Source organism: Rhipicephalus microplus, chromosome 5, assembly GCF_043290135.1.
Source record: "Rhipicephalus microplus isolate Deutch F79 chromosome 5, USDA_Rmic, whole genome shotgun sequence".
Classification (NCBI taxonomy): domain Eukaryota; kingdom Metazoa; phylum Arthropoda; class Arachnida; order Ixodida; family Ixodidae; genus Rhipicephalus; species Rhipicephalus microplus.
This window is the reverse complement of record NC_134704.1, coordinates 95,081,657-95,098,825: the sequence shown is the minus strand read 5'-3', so window position 1 is coordinate 95,098,825 and position 17,169 is coordinate 95,081,657. Positions and strand designations below refer to the sequence as shown.

At 50.7% G+C, this 17,169-nt stretch overlaps 1 protein-coding gene and 1 pseudogene across 1 annotated transcript; both read left to right on the top strand.

The window, feature by feature from the left end:
* Positions 1-1,315: 1,315 nt before the first annotated feature.
* LOC142817871 (uncharacterized) lies at positions 1,316-2,986 on the top strand. The gene has a single exon (XM_075895780.1). It carries the CDS (start codon positions 1,617-1,619, stop codon positions 2,955-2,957), a length of 1,341 nt encoding a protein of 446 aa, XP_075751895.1. The 5' UTR covers positions 1,316-1,616; the 3' UTR covers positions 2,958-2,986.
* A 1,437-nt stretch (positions 2,987-4,423) lies between these two features.
* LOC142817872 (uncharacterized) lies at positions 4,424-10,999 on the top strand (annotated as a pseudogene).
* Positions 11,000-17,169: the final 6,170 nt, after the last annotated feature.

The following is a 17,169-nucleotide window of genomic DNA, read 5'->3' as shown; positions in this document are numbered from 1 at the left end:
TGCAGATGGCCGAATTTGTGCGGCTATGGTGGATGGCAGTGTTGTCAACTCAAAAACAATTCTATATCACCACAGAAGCCCTCACAACCGGCTCAAAACCGCTAAATTCAATATTTGTGCCCGACATAGATAAAATTGAAAAAACAAAAGCATTAGTAGAATAAAGAGAGAAATGCTTTCTTGATGAGAAGCTATTAGCCCTAATATAACCGATGGATTTTTGAAAATTTTGGCCCTGATTGCCTCTTTGCGTGCAATCCTTCCCTCCTTCATGTAATCTGCATGTAATGCAGACTGCCCTTCTGCGACAGCTTGTGGAAAGCTTATTTCCTGTATTTGATCACGTTTACTTCAGCGAGGTCATGCGAGCACAGGCGATTCCCATCCTTTCTGAAAAAATTGTCTACCGGTAAATTAACTAGCGAGGCTGCAGTTCACTAAAACAATTTTGTCTGCTAAACATATTAGGATGCAGCAAAGTTTTTTGCGGGAAAACCGGTTGAATGGTAACACTGGTGAATAACGCGATGTAGCCGCGCTGTTAAGTGGTGAATGTACACAAGCCTGCATTAATGGGCGTGTATTCTAGATCTGAGGTCATGAGGCTGATGTAACCGTAACTCCGCCTGCGGAAAACATTGCCAAGTGCTTGAGCGGAACTATTTTTTTCGCCGCCGAGTCGATAGGATGTGCTTCGGTCGTCTGGGCGAAGCAAGCGGAGTGCACCTCGGGAAGGTGCCTTATCAGTCGTCGTCCATCTCTCGCACCACTACGACCTTGTGCCGTTATATGGAATAGAGTGTAACTGACAACGGCACTAGAGTGTAATTTCGAACTGCTCCTCGGTGTCTCTGCTGACCGCGAACCATTATCGCTATCACTATAATCATCTTATCTAACCTTAAATCACTAATTATCAGAGACGTCACTAGTTCTGGAAGGCTTCTGACACAGCGCGCCAAGTTTGTTTCAAAGTGCTGATGGCCTCATGAAGAGCGCTGGTGACGGAAGACAAACCGACCAGCCGGTAAGTCTCGAACTTTCATTTTGATTTTATTTTAAATGTTCGTTCGATTTGCGTGAACAACCTGAACTATTTCGCGTGGTGCTGCCGTAGCCGAATATGCTTTGCCAAGATTCTAGCGCTTCACGTTTGCCGCCTGTCAAAGTTGGGTGGATGGCGTAAATATAAACAACAAAAATAAAGACTGCACCATCTCGCTCACCCTTCTTTTTTTTTTTTTTTTTTTTTTTTGCACTGCGTCCGCGTCATTGAACTCGCGCTGCACAATTTCTCGACTCGTGAGGGGGGCGCTCCGGTCGCCGAGCTGAGCAGACGTGCTCCGAATGAGCTCCGCAGTTTTCGCTAATTGTGCCGCCTTAACTGCTTCTAATCGATTGTATATCATCACTACAGTGTCCGTGAACATCCCTGGACTCGATTGATGCTATTTTTGGTCCGGCCAACCGGACTTTTCGTCAATTTTTGACGTTTTCTTCACTTGTGCGACGCTGGGCCTAGCGGACCGCGCCTAGGCTTAGCGCGAGTACGGCGGGGACGCGCAACTGCGTCGGCCGCCCGGCCCGGCTCAACGCTCGACTCGTCATCGCCGAAGATGGCCTCGGCCTCATCGCAGCTCAACGCCGTTTCCCACAACCGTTTCGCGGCCCTTGCTACGGAAGACATGGACTTTTGTGCTGGCGGCAACGACACTACGACCACCGACACGATCAACGACCAAGAGGTGCTACGCAGCACCGGCCGCACCGCAGTCGCGGTGCGCGGCAACGACTTACACCCAAGCGACATCGCGGGATGGAAAATCTCCGGAAAACAAGTAAGCCAACGACTTAATAAGCCCCAGCTTAACGAAGTTACCCAAAGCAACAAGCCAACTCCGCAATTTAGTGAAGCTCAAGCAAAACGCATGGTAGCGAGAATTACTAAAGCGTCCCGCATGCCGCTGAATTTGCCACGAGAAGAGCAGAAGATTGTAATACGACCGAGAGGAGGGCTATTCCTAGCAAAACTGGAAGCTGACATCGTAATGTCCGCAGTCATAACGGCAGCCAACGTTCCCAAGACCACAGCGAAAGCAGATACGATCTGTATTAATCCCACGCAGAACATCATCGTGATCAGCACGCCCGATGAAGAACGAGCACGTTACTACGCAAGCGTACGCTCTCTGTACATTGGGGGCCGTAGCTACGAAACGCATGCCTACTGCACCGCGCCTCACGGCACAGCGAAAGGAGTAATCCGTGGCATCGCAGTAGAGAACACTGCCGAGGATCTGCACGAGAATATCGTTAACCAAGCAAACCCGCAGGCCCTCGAAGCACACAGGATTGGAAACACTACCTCGATCGTCATTTTGTTCGCAGGAACAAAGGTTCCCAACTACATAAAGTATGGCTCCATTATAGTAAAGTGTGGATTATACAGACAACACCACAACGTATGCAAGACATGCGGCAAAATCGGCCATCGAGCCGATGTATGCCCCACGCCGGAAACCAAGATCTGCTTTGCGTGTGGCGCGCCTAACCCGACGGCAGACCACGCGGCGCGGTGCAAGCCACGTTGCAAACTGTGTAACGGAGCCCACGCCACGGGCACGGAGGGCTGTACGAACAAGTACAAGGTGCCCTTCGTAGTTACTCAGCGCAGATGGGAGCGCAGAAACGCGGCGTCAGCGTTTTCGTCGCAAGACTTCCCGCAGCTGCCACCGCAACAACAGAACGAAGCGCATCTATCAGAGAGGACGCAGCCGCTCGAGGAAGCGGGACAAAAGCAGGAGACAATCGGCGAGCCGCGGCAGAAGCACCGACGGCAAGCGCAGCGAAAACATGAATTACAACCGCAACCAGCAGCGATCGGGCAATGTGATAAATGGGGCCCAAGCAATCAACCCGCAAGCGGCGAACCGCAATCCGCTCAACCACGTAGCTGAAGCAAAGGACAACACCATCCAGTCACTACGCAATGAAAATGAGCAGTTCGAGCGATGCATCGCTGAACAGAGAGCTCAAATGCAAGAGATGAACGCTAAGTTGAACCAACTCATCAACGCACAGCAGCAGCAGCAGCAGCAACAACAGGTGACTCGGCCACTGTCGCCACCGCAGAGTCAACCAAGACCCCCAACGCCAAAGGAAAACAACACAAACTCAGCCATGGAGGTACAAGTCCCAGTTACTACGGAAGCTAACAGCGCAGAACCCGAAACGATCGACGGTGCTAGGACAAGCGAACCGGCACCCAAGAAGCGAGCGCTCGAATACGCACGTGAACGAAGAGTCAACGCTAGGCTGGACAGCCTAGAAGAACGTCAAGATCGACTAGAACAGACCATGAAAGCCAACTACGAAACCCTGAGCCAAGTCATCAAAGCTACTAACGATCGCCTCGATGCTACCAACGCACGCCTCGACACATTGGTGACACCCGTACATGGCATGCAGTCTACCATACAAGGAATACAGACTAAGTTGGATGCACTAATACACGCGCTGACGGCGTCAGGACTAATCCCCCAACAGGCCTTCACCCAACCGCAATAATGGACGGGACAACGGCAACAGGCACCGCTAACCACAGAAACAGAGCACAGACACAACAGCATCATCTCCTCATATGGCAATGGAATCCCAACGGCATACAGGGGAGAAAAGCATCGTTACAACAGTACATAAAACAAAGCACCAAGAGACCCGACGTTATAATACTACAAGAGACGCACAGTGAAACCCCACCGACGTTACCGGGGTACAGATCCTTTGCGAAGCCCCCCAGCGCACGAACAGTTGGGAAAGGCGCAGGGCAGAGGGTCTGCACCTTGGTAAAGAAGAATCTAACTTCAATAGATCACGAGCTGCTACCCAACGGCGCCATCGAGCACAGCACGGTTGAAATCGTCACCGGGAAGCGCAAGCGCCGTGAAAGCACTTTTATAATCAACGTGTACAGCAATCCGAAGCACTTCCAGCAAAAATTCCGCACCCTTGTGCACAAAGCGCAACAGCTCGCGGGCTCCAACGTAACCCTACTGTGTGGAGACTTCAACGCTCAACATACGGCATGGGGGTATCCATACACGACGGCGAAGGGCCACAGTCTCTACGACGAAACAATGGACGCAGGTTACCAATTGCTAAACGACCCCAACGCACCTACGAGAAACGGAACGTCGTCGCAGCGAGACACAAACCCGGACCTCGCTTTCATAAGCACGGCCTCAGCACTGCGTGGAGTCACGTGGCGGAACACCGGGGAGACGTTGGGAAGTGACCACTGCATACTCGAAATTACAATACCCATCGCAGAGAACACGCAAAGAGCACAGCAACAGCAAATCATCGACTGGCACGAGTACAGAAAGAAATGAGAAGACAACGTTACGGAAACCATTGAAAACATAGAAGCATGGACCAACATGTTGAACGCCACGACCAAAGACGCCACTCAGACGGTAGAAGTGGAGCCGGAGGCTACGATGCTGGACAGCAGACTAGCGCACCTCATGGAAGCCTGCAACTCGCTGATACGGCGCTGGAAACGTCAACGCCACAACAGAAAGCTACGCAAACGTATAGCACAACTCAACAGAGACATCGAGCATCACAGCGCAGTCCTCTGCAGACTGCAGTGGCACGTGGTGTGTCAAGAAGCGGATGGTCAACTACACAAAGGCAAGACGTGGCGCCTGCTACGCCACTTGCTCAACGATCAGACAACCAAGGGAGCTCAGCATTACATGCTGAACAAGACAATTCACAAAGCCGTCAAAGAAATGGGAGAGGCTGAGGTGCAACGACGCCTGGACGCCAAGTATCTCCCCGTAACGCCAACGCACCCACTCCCCAGCTACGAAGGGGCAACCAACGAGAAACTAGATGCCGACATCGAAGAATGGGAAGTGCGAGCGGTTCTACAAACAATCAACTGTAAATCAGCATCCGGACCGGACCACGTCACCAACAAGGCATTGAGGAACTTGAACGACACGGCAATCGAAGCCCTCACCAAGTACTACAACCAGTGCTGGCGGACGGGCAAGCTACCGCAACAATGGAAGACCGCGAAAACGGTCCTGATCCCCAAACCGGGCAAACCACCCAGCATAGACAACCTGAGACCCATCTCTCTAACGTCGTGCGTGGGCAAGGTGCTTGAACACGTCCTACTCAACAGATGGCAACGTTATTTGGAAGAATCCAACATATATCCGCATACAATGCTGGGGTTCCGGGCCAAACTGTGTACCCAGGACGCCATGCTGTTGCTCAAGAACGAAATCGTGGACAGACACTTTCCCACGTTGGATAATAGAGCGGTGCTCGGACTGGATCTCCAGGGAGCATTCGACAACGTACACCACTCGGCCGTCTTTCGGCAGGTGTCCCACTTCAACATGGGGGAGAGGACGTTCGCTTACATCAAAGATTTCCCGACCAACCGCACCACGCGGCTTGTGGCAGGAGAACTACAACTACCGCTCAAGGTGGTGGTGGTGAAAACATTTAATAACCATTAAATGGTTACAGAGAGGTGATTGGGTTGGGGCCTTATTGGCCTCCTACCCTCACAGCACTAGGTGGAACCCCTATTCCGGGGCTCCATTGGCAAGCAACGCCGCCCGCGCACGTTGAACCAGAGCCTCTTGGGCCTTCAGGTCTTGACAGCCGAGCAGGGCCGCCTCCCAGTCCTCTCTCGTGGGATTGGGGTTGGGGGGGATAGATGGATTAGACTGGCACGCCCAGACGATGTGAAAGGTGTCAGCCACCTCACCACAGAACTGGCACGTGCCATCAAAGGATGAATTGAAATGTTTTAGCACCGCCGGGCACAGTACAGTATTGGTAAACAGTTTTAAAAGGAGGCGCTCGTCAGCGCGATGCAGTCCCTTACAAGGGTCTGGATAGCGCCGGTGCTCCTCCTTGTAGTAATTGGTAATATCTTTGAATGAAAGGGCCGAATTGTCTGATTGCGAGTAGGCTTCCAAAGACAGGGAGATAGCCCGGGAAGAGAGTGCGCGGGCGGCCTGATCGGCCTGTTCGTTACCCCTGAGTCCTTGGTGACCGGGTGCCCAAACCAGATTTCGCGGAGTTGGATTAACGTATCGGCAGCTAGGTTCCAGTATGCGCTGAGCAAGCGGTGAAGCCCACCCTAGCTGATAGTTCCGACAGGCCCCTCGTGAGTCGGTGATGATATGTTTAGAAGAGGGATAGGCGAGAGCCAGAGCGATGGCAACCTCCTCCGCGTGTGTTGCGCTGTAGGCTTTGAAAGTGAGCCCGTTTACGGTGTTTGCGTTGTGTATGACTGCGGCAGTATACCACCCCCCATGGTGCGGGCCGGCAACGTCCACGTAGCACACGTGTTCCTCTTGACCAAAGTGTCGCTGCAACGCTTCCGCGCGCGCCTGGCGGCGACCACTGTGGTTTTCTTTGGACATGTTGCGGGGAAGGGGTCGGACCCGGAGGGCGCGTCTCCAAGGTTCTGGCACTCTCACCCTTTCCTCAATATAGTAATCGTGTTTGATGTGTATTCGGTCCAAGAGGCGGCGACCGGAATGGGTCTGTGCAAGGCGCGTGTATTGGTTAACGAGGTGGGCTTCTCGAAGTTCCCGGTAGGTATTCACCACGCCTAGGGCCAGAAGTCTCTGGTTGGACGTGGTGATAGGGAGGTCGAGAGCCCGCTTGATAACTTTACGGTGGATGACCTCGAGTTGATCATCCTCGTGTTTGCGTAGGTGCAAGTAGGGAGTCGAGTAGAGTATTCTACTCGTTACGAAAGCATGGGCAAGCCGCATTGCATCCCTGCTTCGTAATCCGCCCCGCTTGTTGGAGACCCGGCGGACCATACGGCCCACCTGGTCTCCCACCGTGCGAAGTTTGGCTATTGTGGTGTCGGCCTTGCGTTGGTGGTGTATGAAGAGGCCAAGGACGCGGATCTCCTTGGCCTCACGGATCGGTCCCGAGGGAAGACTGATATGGAGCTGAGTTGTGTCCTGAGGGGAGGGACGTACGTGCACAAATTCTGACTTAGCCGGGGCACACTGGAGTCCGCAGTAGGTTGCGTAGTCGTCGACTACAGTCGCTGCTGCTTGCAGGCATGACTCCATGTGACCCAGGTTACCTTGCGTGGCCCAGATCGTGATATCATCCGCGTAAAGAGCGTGATGTATCCCTGGTAAAGAAGCCAATTTGAAGGGAAGATGAAGCATGGCTATATTAAATAGGAGGGGAGAGAGGACCGCGCCTTGAGGAGTTCCCCTCGAGCCGATGACGTAAGGCCCATGTTCCTCATCTTGTATGCGTATGTAGGCTCGACGGTCTGTAAGAAACTGTCTAACATAATTGAATGTTTTATAACCACAGTTGGTCTGACTGAGGTGGTCAAGGATTACCTCATGCTTCACGTTGTCGAATGCTCCTTTAAGATCCAAGGCCAGGACTACCTTGTCATTGTGGGGGCATTCAACAGGATCTAATATGTCATGTTGGAGCTGCAGAAGTATATCCTGGGCTGACTTCTGAGGGCGGAATCCAAACATGGTGTCCGCAAAAGTGTGCTGTGTTTCTAGAAACTCGGAGAGTCTGTCGCGCACCATCGTTTCCATCAGCTTGCCGACACAAGACGTGAGGGAGATGGGGCGAAGGTTCTCCACGTCAATAGGTTTACCTGCCTTCGGGATGAAGGTCACGAGAGCTGATTTCCATTCAAGAGGGAGAGAAGTTTCTCCGTCCCAAATGCTATTGATGTATTTGAGGAGCGTGGCGTAGGCTGCGTCGGGAAGATTGGCCAACAGTTTGACCGTAACCTGGTCACGCCCTGGTGCAGTGCCACGCTTCATCTTGCGTAAGGCCGGCTGGAGGTCGTGGAGCTGGAACGGGGTGTCCAACTGCGTGTTCTTTTTGCCTGCGTAGGAGTATGCGGCCGTCCGGGGGTCCTTGGTGGTGCACAGGTATCGGTCCCTGAGCGTGTTTTCCAGCTGTGTTGTCGTTCCTGTAAAGTTGTGCATGACCTTATGTAAGTGACGTTGAGTTTCCGTGCGTGTTTGTGTTGGATCGATGAGAGCGCGAAACAGGCGCCACGTGTTGCGACCAGACATCTGGCGTGCAGCCGTGTTGCACCTGTCCACCCAGTTAGTGTCGGCTAGCTGAGCAGCATATTCCGCAGCTTGCTCCGTGAGTTCTAGGATGCGTTTCTTGAGGCGTCTGTTATGTTTCTGTTTTTTCCATTGTTTGGTGAGGCTGCGGCGGGCCTGCCAAAGATGGAGGAGGTGGTTGTCCACGTCCGTTTGAGTTTCCGTGAGCTGTATCAGCTGTTCGTGTTGTTTCAGTGTAGACGTCAGTGATTTAGACCAGGTGTCGTATCCCGACTGGAGAGGGTCTACAATAGGTAGAGTGGTGCGGAAAGTTGTCCAGTCTGGGATACGAGCTTGTGTAAGTGGGCGTTTTAAGGGACGCATGTACACAGTTGTGTTTAATACACAATGATCACTACCGAGAGTGTCCTGTGTGTTCAGCCATTCGGCATGGCGTATGTTGCGTGTAATTGTGAGGTCCGGGCAAGTATCTCGTTGAACAGAGTTGCCTACACGTGTTGGGCTGGCGGGATCAGTGTGGAGGGTGAGTCCAAGTGTAGAAAGAAGTTCCGCAAGCTTCCTTCCACGCGTGTCCTCTCGTGGGTAACCCCATAACCTGCTTGGGGCATTGAAGTCGCCGACGATCAGGAGGGGGTCCCGTCCTGCCACCTGCATAGCTTGTGTGAAAGTTTCGCTGAACATGACGTTCTTAAGCTTTGGGGGACAGTAAATGTTTAAAATATGAACAGGTGAATCAGATCGCCTTATAGGCAGCACCGACACCATTGTGTATGGGAAAGGCGGTGTTGTGGGGAGTGTGACTTCCTGGGCGGTATATTGCTTGTGAACAAGAATACATGTCTCCGGGTTGTGTTGAAATGTAGTGTAATTTGTGAGTTTGACGTCCGAGCCGGGTTCCTGAAGGGCAACCACGGCAACAAGGAACTCAAAGGTCTCAAGATAGAGGCGGAAATGAGCCCGCTTCTTGTGGTTCTTGAGACCTCTGCAGTTCCACTGTGTTAGTAACAACGGCTGAGTTGCTCAACTACCGCTCAAGCAGCTGGGGAGCACGGGGACACCACAGGGCTCGGTGATCTCCCCTCTGTTGTTCAACCTTGTCATGATAGGCGTTGCAAGAAGATTGGAACGCGTTAGAAACATCAAGTACACGATCTACGCGGACGACATCACGCTGTGGTCAACGGGAGGAAGCGACAGCCAGATCGAGGCAGCCCTCCAAGAAGCCGTCGCCGCCGTAGAAGAATACCTACGACTCACCGGACTCAAATGTTCACCAACCAAGTCGGAACTGCAAGTGATCTCACCGCGAAGTGCGCGACGCCCGACAACGCAGAACATCAACGTTGTAACCCAAGACGGAACGCCGATACCGCACGTGCAGACACTCAGAGTTTTGGGGCTGCACCTCCAGGACTTGAACCGCAACAACGTGACGGTACAGAAGCTCCACGCAAAGCTCTCGCTGGCCACCCGCCTACTCAAGAAGGCGGCCACGCGGTACCAGGGCATGCGAGAAGACAGTCTACTACGACTCACCCAGTCGTTTGCAGTCAGCCACATCTCTTACGTAGCGTCGTTCCACAATTGGAAAGCGGCGGAGAAGATCAAGATTGACGCGATGATCAGAAAGGCGTACAAGACGGCCCTGGGCTTATACCCCCACACCAACACAAAACGCATGCTCGCGTTGGGCGTTCACAACACGCTGGAAGAAATCGCCGAAGCCCAGTGAACGGCGCAGTATCACCGCCTGTCCCAGACCAGGACGGGAAGAACGATACTACAGCGCATCGGAATCAACGCGCCAGCGACGACTCCGGAGGTAGCAAAGCAGCTACCCCGAGACGTGCTCCAAAGACTGAAGGTTCCACCCTTACCGAAGCACATGCATGCACCAAGAAAGAAGAACGGCGAGAGCCAAGGCCCTCACAAAAGGTCACGCCAACGATCCGCGCGCGTACTACGTGGACGTGGCGAAGTATCCCCACCGGCCAAACACGTACGCAGCAGCAGTCATCGCAGCAGACACTGGAGTACTCACAACGTCGGGAAGCATACGGTGCAAGTCGCCCACGCAAGCCGAAGAGTTTACAATCGCACTGGCACTAGCGATCCCGGATTACCGCACGGTCCTCAGCGACTCGAAGACGGCAATAGCCAACTTTGCTACAAACAACGTCCATGGAACCACTGCAAGAGTATGTTCAACTATAGCAAGACCGGAAACCAACATTACCGTCAAGTGGTTCCCTGCACACGCCGGGGAGCTGGACGTGGGCCCGAACCGCAACGAGGAGGCAGATACGGAGGCACACGCGCTAACTAGCCGCGGGTCTCTGTCAACGCATTCCTCGGAGCCACAACGACCCGATGCCGAAGACGGAGAGTATTTCATCACAACCTACGCCGACGTTCTGCAATGGTACAGAACGAGCAGACGCCTCTACCCACCGCCTCACCGAGACCTACAACGCAGAGAAGCAGCCACACTACGGCAGCTGCAAGTACAAGCAATATGGACCCCCGTCTGGGCAAAGCACGTTTGCCCGGAGGTTTACACCACTGATGTATGCCAACACTGCAAGAAGGCGCGAGCCACCCAGAGACACCTCCTTTGGGACTGTGCACCACCGCCGGGTAATCAAGAAGTAATGCCAACTGCCATAAGCAGCAAAATTATCAGCCGAGAGCCAGGCAATCAAAGAGACGTGGTCCAGCCCGTGCTTAGCATCCTGGAACGCCAGCGGCCGAAAGCGGCGCCCCCACGGGTTTTACGCGAGTAGGTTGCTGCTCCGGGACGTCCGAGCACGCAAGTGTCTCGCTTTAATCCCCCTACCCCTTCCCCCTTTATGCCGGATCGTCAATAAAGTTGTTTCACTCACTCACTCGACTCGCGAACCGACGTGCAACGGTTTTGATTGTCGTAGGTGAATCGAACGAAGGTTTGACGTTAGTCATGTGCTAGCTGCGCCGCACAAATTGAGATTCGGCTTTGCCGATTTGGCCTATTAAAGCGACAGATGGCTACGCACGTTGTCTTTACTTTGGCGTCGTAATATGTGATTTGTGTAGTTTGGTTTCTCTGGGCTGGTTTTTTTTCTTCCAAAACTTTTGTCCGGGAATCCTGTGAAAACCCTTTAAACTTTAGAGCCAGAAATACGCGCTGTTTGCTTGTGGCTTTGGCCGCCGAGTCACAGCGTATATATAACATCAATTAAATAAAAAGACGCCAACCGCAAGAGGATAAAAATGTAATAAGACGTTTCGGCGCTCAGAACGGAAGTCAGGTTTACAATTCTGTGGTCGCCATCTTGATGAACCAGCTGGTTGAGTTGCCACGTGAACGCTTGCTCGAATGCGCGAAGCAAGAAACTGCGACAATAGATTATGCCCTCTCCTGCCCTTTGTGTTCTTCCTTGGCGTGACTGGCGAACAGAAGAGAGCGGGGAAGAACTGACCCTGGTCCTTACCTACAGTGACCGTCTCTAATGCGATTAAAAAAAAAGTCGTGGTGGCAGCCATTTTCAGATACCTAACGCAGAGAATCTGTTTGTGACTTCTAGTAAAAGGTATTCTATGGCTAGGTGACCAGTCGTTAGCATGACCGTCATGTTAACATGACCCCCAGTAGAAATAAATGCCTTGTCCCACCCACACTCCACATGGCTGGACGAGAGGTCAAGGTAATTTTGGCAGTTAGGGATTGATGAATGAAGAAGCGCTCATAAGACACAATCACCCATACATAAAATGACGCTTGTGTTTGTGTCGTGTTCTTATCTGCGTGTCTTGAAAAGGGTTAATTTATTTCTTGGTTTCTTTCGACAACCACTATATGGAGCCAGGCCCGTAATGGAGGAGGGGGGGGTTGATAAGGTTGCTGACACCTCCCCCCCCGAAGTTTCTTTTATAATTCTTTTGTTGGCAATAATGTATTCACATACAATGGTGGTGCAACTGCGCCATTTTGTTACGATTCCTCGACTTATCGTTGTGTATGAGTATGGTGCCGAGAGTCGAGCTCTAGTGATTCAAGTTTGTGGTGAAAATGCAAGGGCGTCATTACTTTCGTATGAAGTTCTTTGCCTTTCGCCGCTTTCTATAACTATAGAAATAATTCGCTAGTTACGGTTTCATTCACTATTTTATGTTATTAGGCAGATCGTAGATGTAATTATCAGTACGTAGTCTGACTCCCGACTGAGGGCCACTGTCTACTTCTATATCTCAACGCCAACAAATTAGCCTTAAAAGCAGCACCTGTCTATTTTTTTAGCAGTTACAAACTTTTCTCGTTTAATTTTAGGGGCGAAGCTCCTTAGGGCGTGGGCTGTGCGTCCCCTGTAGCCTGTATGTAGCCACCTCTAGTTTAGTTCTTGCAGTGTTCCCTAGATGGCGGTACCGTCCCCTGTATGTAGCCACCTCTAGTTTAGTTCTTGCAGTGTTCACTAGATGGCGGTACCATCCCCTGTATGTAAACACCGGCCAGCTCCTCGATGGTGTCGGACGTGTTTTTGGAGAGCTCCGGAATGACAGCTACAGATAAGTGTTTTTGCATGTTTCCAGCTTGCCTCTGTATGTAGCGTTATGAGAACGTAAGGCGCTAGCGTAAAGCTTGATTAGGTCTAGTACGGTGTACGTTTTTTTTTTAGTATTCTGTACTGTGTCTTTTTTTCTCCAGCCACCACGTGGCTGAGGCCTGCGCGTAGACCGACCACGTGCATGCGCAGGTGCTGTGAAGTGTAGCGTATTTATTTATTATTGTGGTTCTTTTTGACTTAGACCAGTGTATTTTAGTACAGTTTTCTAACACGTGGGCATCGGTAAACTGAGCTAGCCATGGTCAAAAAGACCGTAAAGTGTTCAGAGTGCGGGGTAGGGTGGAAGGTGGAAATTAGTGCGGAAGAGAAAGCAGAAGATGACGCCAAGTGTAGACAGTGCGAGTTCGAGGAGAAAATGAAAAATATGATGGCGGTCCAGAGTGGGCTCATGGAGAAAATCGCAGAGCTGGAGAATGCATTGGCGAAGGAGCGAGAGAAAACGTCAGCCATGGAGGAAAGGCTCCGGGCAGCCGAGAAGGGCCTATCGAAGGTCGTGAAGGGGAACGAAGACGCAGGTGACGGCGGAAGCATTATGGCGACGAACCCCCGTGCGGGAGAGATGAGGGAAACAGGCATGACAAAGGCAGATACATTGGCCACAGGGCCCAGCTACCGGGAAGTAGTTTTGAGGGAGGGAGGGAGCAAACCAGCAGCCGTGACTCACGCTAGTCACCTAGTCAGCAGCCAGGTGCAGGTTTCAGAAGGAATGTCTGAACAGGTCATCATCGCCGGTGACTCAAATTTAGTCCGATGCGCAGCGGCAATCAAAGAAAGGGTGAAAGGCGACAAGAGAGTTGCGATAGGGACGTTCCCAGGACAAACGCTGGGGACAGTAATGAGTCAAGCGGGTGAACAACTCGCAGCTAAAGCTAACAATCGTAACCTCGTTGTAATTGCGGGAGGGTTAAATGACGTCCTGAAAAAAGAATCGTCAGGACTAGCGACGACCTTGGCGAAAGGGGTGGATGACATGCGCACCGTGTCCCCCCAGGTGCAAATTGTAGTATGCACAGTACCGGAAGTACCAGTACGCAATGTCAACCTGCAAAGAGCGGTTGTCGACGCAAACAAAGAGATATGGCGAATTAGTCGAGAGAAGGGTTTCGAGGTAGTGGATTTAAACAGGGAAGTGCACAGGTGGGGTGGATTCCAAAGAGACAAGATTCATTTCGATAAGATGCTTGGACACGAGGTGGGCTGGCGACTGGCAGGACGCGCAGTAGCTTTTTTGGGGGGCTCACGGGCCCTTCGGAGTCCGGGGTAGCTCGTAATAGGGAAAACAACCAGGAGGACGCTTTGACAGGTAGAATTGCGAACAACCAGAAAAAAGGTAAAAGAAAAAGGAAAAAGGCGCGTGTTGCAATTAGTTACATAAACATGCAGGGTGGCAGAAAGAAGGCAAAATGGTTAGAGATTGAGGAGCAGTTAAACAAAGAACAGATAGGCGTGTATGCGGTTACAGAAACACACCTTAGAGACTTGGAAGAGCCACCACATATTAAAAATTATGTTTGGGAAGGGTTTAACAGGACCATATCGGAAAGGAAAGGTGGGGGTGTAAGAATGCTAATTCACCGCGGAGCCAAATGGGTTAGAGTGAAACAGACGTGTTCAGAGCACCTCTGGGTTCTGGGCACAGTAGGGGGAAAGGAAACGTGGCTAGGGGTAGCCTACTTGTGGACGGGGAATAACTGCAGAGAAAAGAATCAGGAGATAGTGGATTGCATGAGTGCGGATATTAAGGAATTTGGTAATGGGGCCGAAATCATCCTTCTAGGGGACATGAATGCCCACATACATGACCTTGACGGATATTCAGACACCAATGGGAAGTTATTACTAGATCTTTGCGAGCAACATAGTCTGGAGATAGTTAACACGGGGCCTAAATGTGACGGCCAGATCACATGGGAAGTCGGAAACAAGCAATCAAGTATTGATTATTGTCTCATGACTGAAGGAATTTACCACAAACTGACAGAAATGAGGATAGACGAGGAAGGCATTAACAGCTTGGGTAGTGATCATAAACGAATAACATTACAAATGGGATACGAAACTGAAAATATGAGCATGGAATCAAAGTCTGGCAGCTCGTATTTAAATGACAAACAAATAATAAATATAGCCACAAGAGTCGAGGAAGAAGTAGGTGAAATACCAGGCAAGGACTGGGAGTATAGTGAGCTGTTACATCTAATGACGAAGGAGATAGGGAAAGAGAAGAAAACTGTTTGCTGGAAAGGAAAAAGGAAGCCAAAAAGTTGGTGGAACAAGGAAATCCGGGAGGCGATAGAGAAGCGACGCGAAGCATCACGGGAGCATAGAAAGGCAAAAAAGGAGAAGCGGCCGCAGGACGAAGTCAAAAAAATATGGGAAATATATTTGGAGAAAAAATCCCTTGTACAGAAATTGGTAGAGGCAAAAATTAAAGGTGAAAGTGAACGCTGGATGACAGAGATACACGAAAAAAAGGAGGCCGCGCCTAGGATTTTTTGGAGCCACATAAAGGCGCTAGGTAGGAAGTCTGTCACAACGCAACAACATATTCTAGATGAAGGAGGAAATCAATTGGAAGGGTACGAAGCGCTAGGTTACATCCAAAAGGTAACAGCCGATTCGTTTCAAAAGAGCGTCCAGGGGATCTCCCCGGTGAGTAAAAGTGTGGCGGAGAAAGCAACAGAGGAAGAGCTAGTACTTGATAATTTCAACTGGAAAAAGGCCGAAGGAAAAATTCCAAAGCGCACTGCCGCGGGTTTAGATGGGATTCCCGTTAGCCTCATTAACGAACTAGGACATAACACTAAAGAAGCATTGTTAAAAGCAGTAGAAAAAAGCTTAAAGGACGGACAAATACCGGACAGTTGGCGACAAAGTAGAATGAACTTAATCTATAAAGGCAAGGGAGAAAAGGACAAGATTCGCTCGTATAGACCACTAACCATTACATCGGTACTATACAGGTTGGCGATGCAAGCAGTAAAAATGAAAATAGAAACATGGGCCGAACATAACGATATTTTGGGAGAACTTCAGAACGGATTTCGAGTCGACAGGCGGTTAGACGATAACCTGTTTGTTCTCACTCAGTGTATAGAAATATCTAAAATAGAGAATAGGCCCTTGTACGTGGCTTTTCTAGACATCACTGGGGCATACGACAACGTTAATCAGGAAATTTTGTGGGATATATTGAAAGGAATGGGCATGGGCGACGACTGTATGCAGCTTTTGAGGGAGATATACTGAGAAAATACAGTTTGCATAGAGTGGGAAGGAATGCGTAGCAAAGAGAACGTTGAGGTTAGCAGGGGTCTGAGACAGGGATGTCCTTTGTCCCCGCTGTTATTCATGCTGTACATGGTGAGTATGGAAAAAGCGCTAGAAGGTAGCAACATTGGTTTTAATCTGTCACACAAACAGGGCGGCATGATGATTGAGCAGAAGCTTCCAGGTTTATTTTATGCGGACGATATCGTCTTATTTGCGGACAGTCGAGATGATATACAGCAGCTGGCGAATATATGCGGAAGAGAAGGTGAAGCTCTTGGACTAGGATTCAGTGTAACGAAGTGTGTATTGATGGTATTCAATGATCCCTGTGATCAGACGGTGTCAATACAAGGCCAAGAAATACCGAGGGTAAGTGAATACAAGTACCTTGGAGTATGGGTAAATGAGAGTGATAGATACATGGATGTACAGGAAAAAGCCTCGGCAGCAAAAGGAAAGAGGAATGCGGCAATAATGAAGCACAGAGCGTTGTGGGGATACAATAGGTGTGAGGTGCTTCGAGGTCTGTGGAAGGGTGTAATGGTTCCAGGGCTTACTTTTGGGAACTCAGTGGTGTGCATGAGGGCAGAGGTGCAATCGGGAATGGATGTAAATCAAAGGACTGTGGGACGCCTCGCGTTGGGTGCTCACGGGAAGACGACAAACGAGGCTGTAAAGGGCGATATGGGGTGGGCAGGTTTTGAGGCGAGGGAAGCGCAGAGCAAAATAAGGTTCGAAGAAAGGCTAAGAAATATGAAGGAGAGTAGATGGGCAGAGAAGGTGTTCCGTTATTTCTATAGGAAGAGCGTGAATCGTGACTCTTGCCGTGCAGGTTCCAGTCGGTGTTATAAGGTGGCCCCCTGCTGTTCGGATATCCGGTCCTTCCCATGCAGTCTTTACCTTCTTAAACCAAAAGAACCGCACGTGTCACTAGAAATATGAAGGAGAGTAGATGGGCAGAGAAGGTGTTCCGTTATTTGTATAGGAAGAGCGTGGACACACAGTGGAGAAAAAGAACTAGAAGACTCACTAGTAAATATACGGCTGGTATTGTGAGCCATATGTCAACAAGGAGCGTTAAGGGAAAAGTCAGGGAGGGAAAAGTCAGGGAAAAGTCAGGGATTTACTGGATGGCAGCTATGGAGAAAAAACCGGCTTTGAGTAACTACCGAAAGGGCAAA

Bases quoted from the DNA above. Each gene is read 5' to 3' on its own strand.
- LOC142817871 (XM_075895780.1), top strand. From the start codon at position 1,617: ATGGCCTCGGCCTCATCGCAGCTCAACGCCGTTTCCCACAACCGTTTC.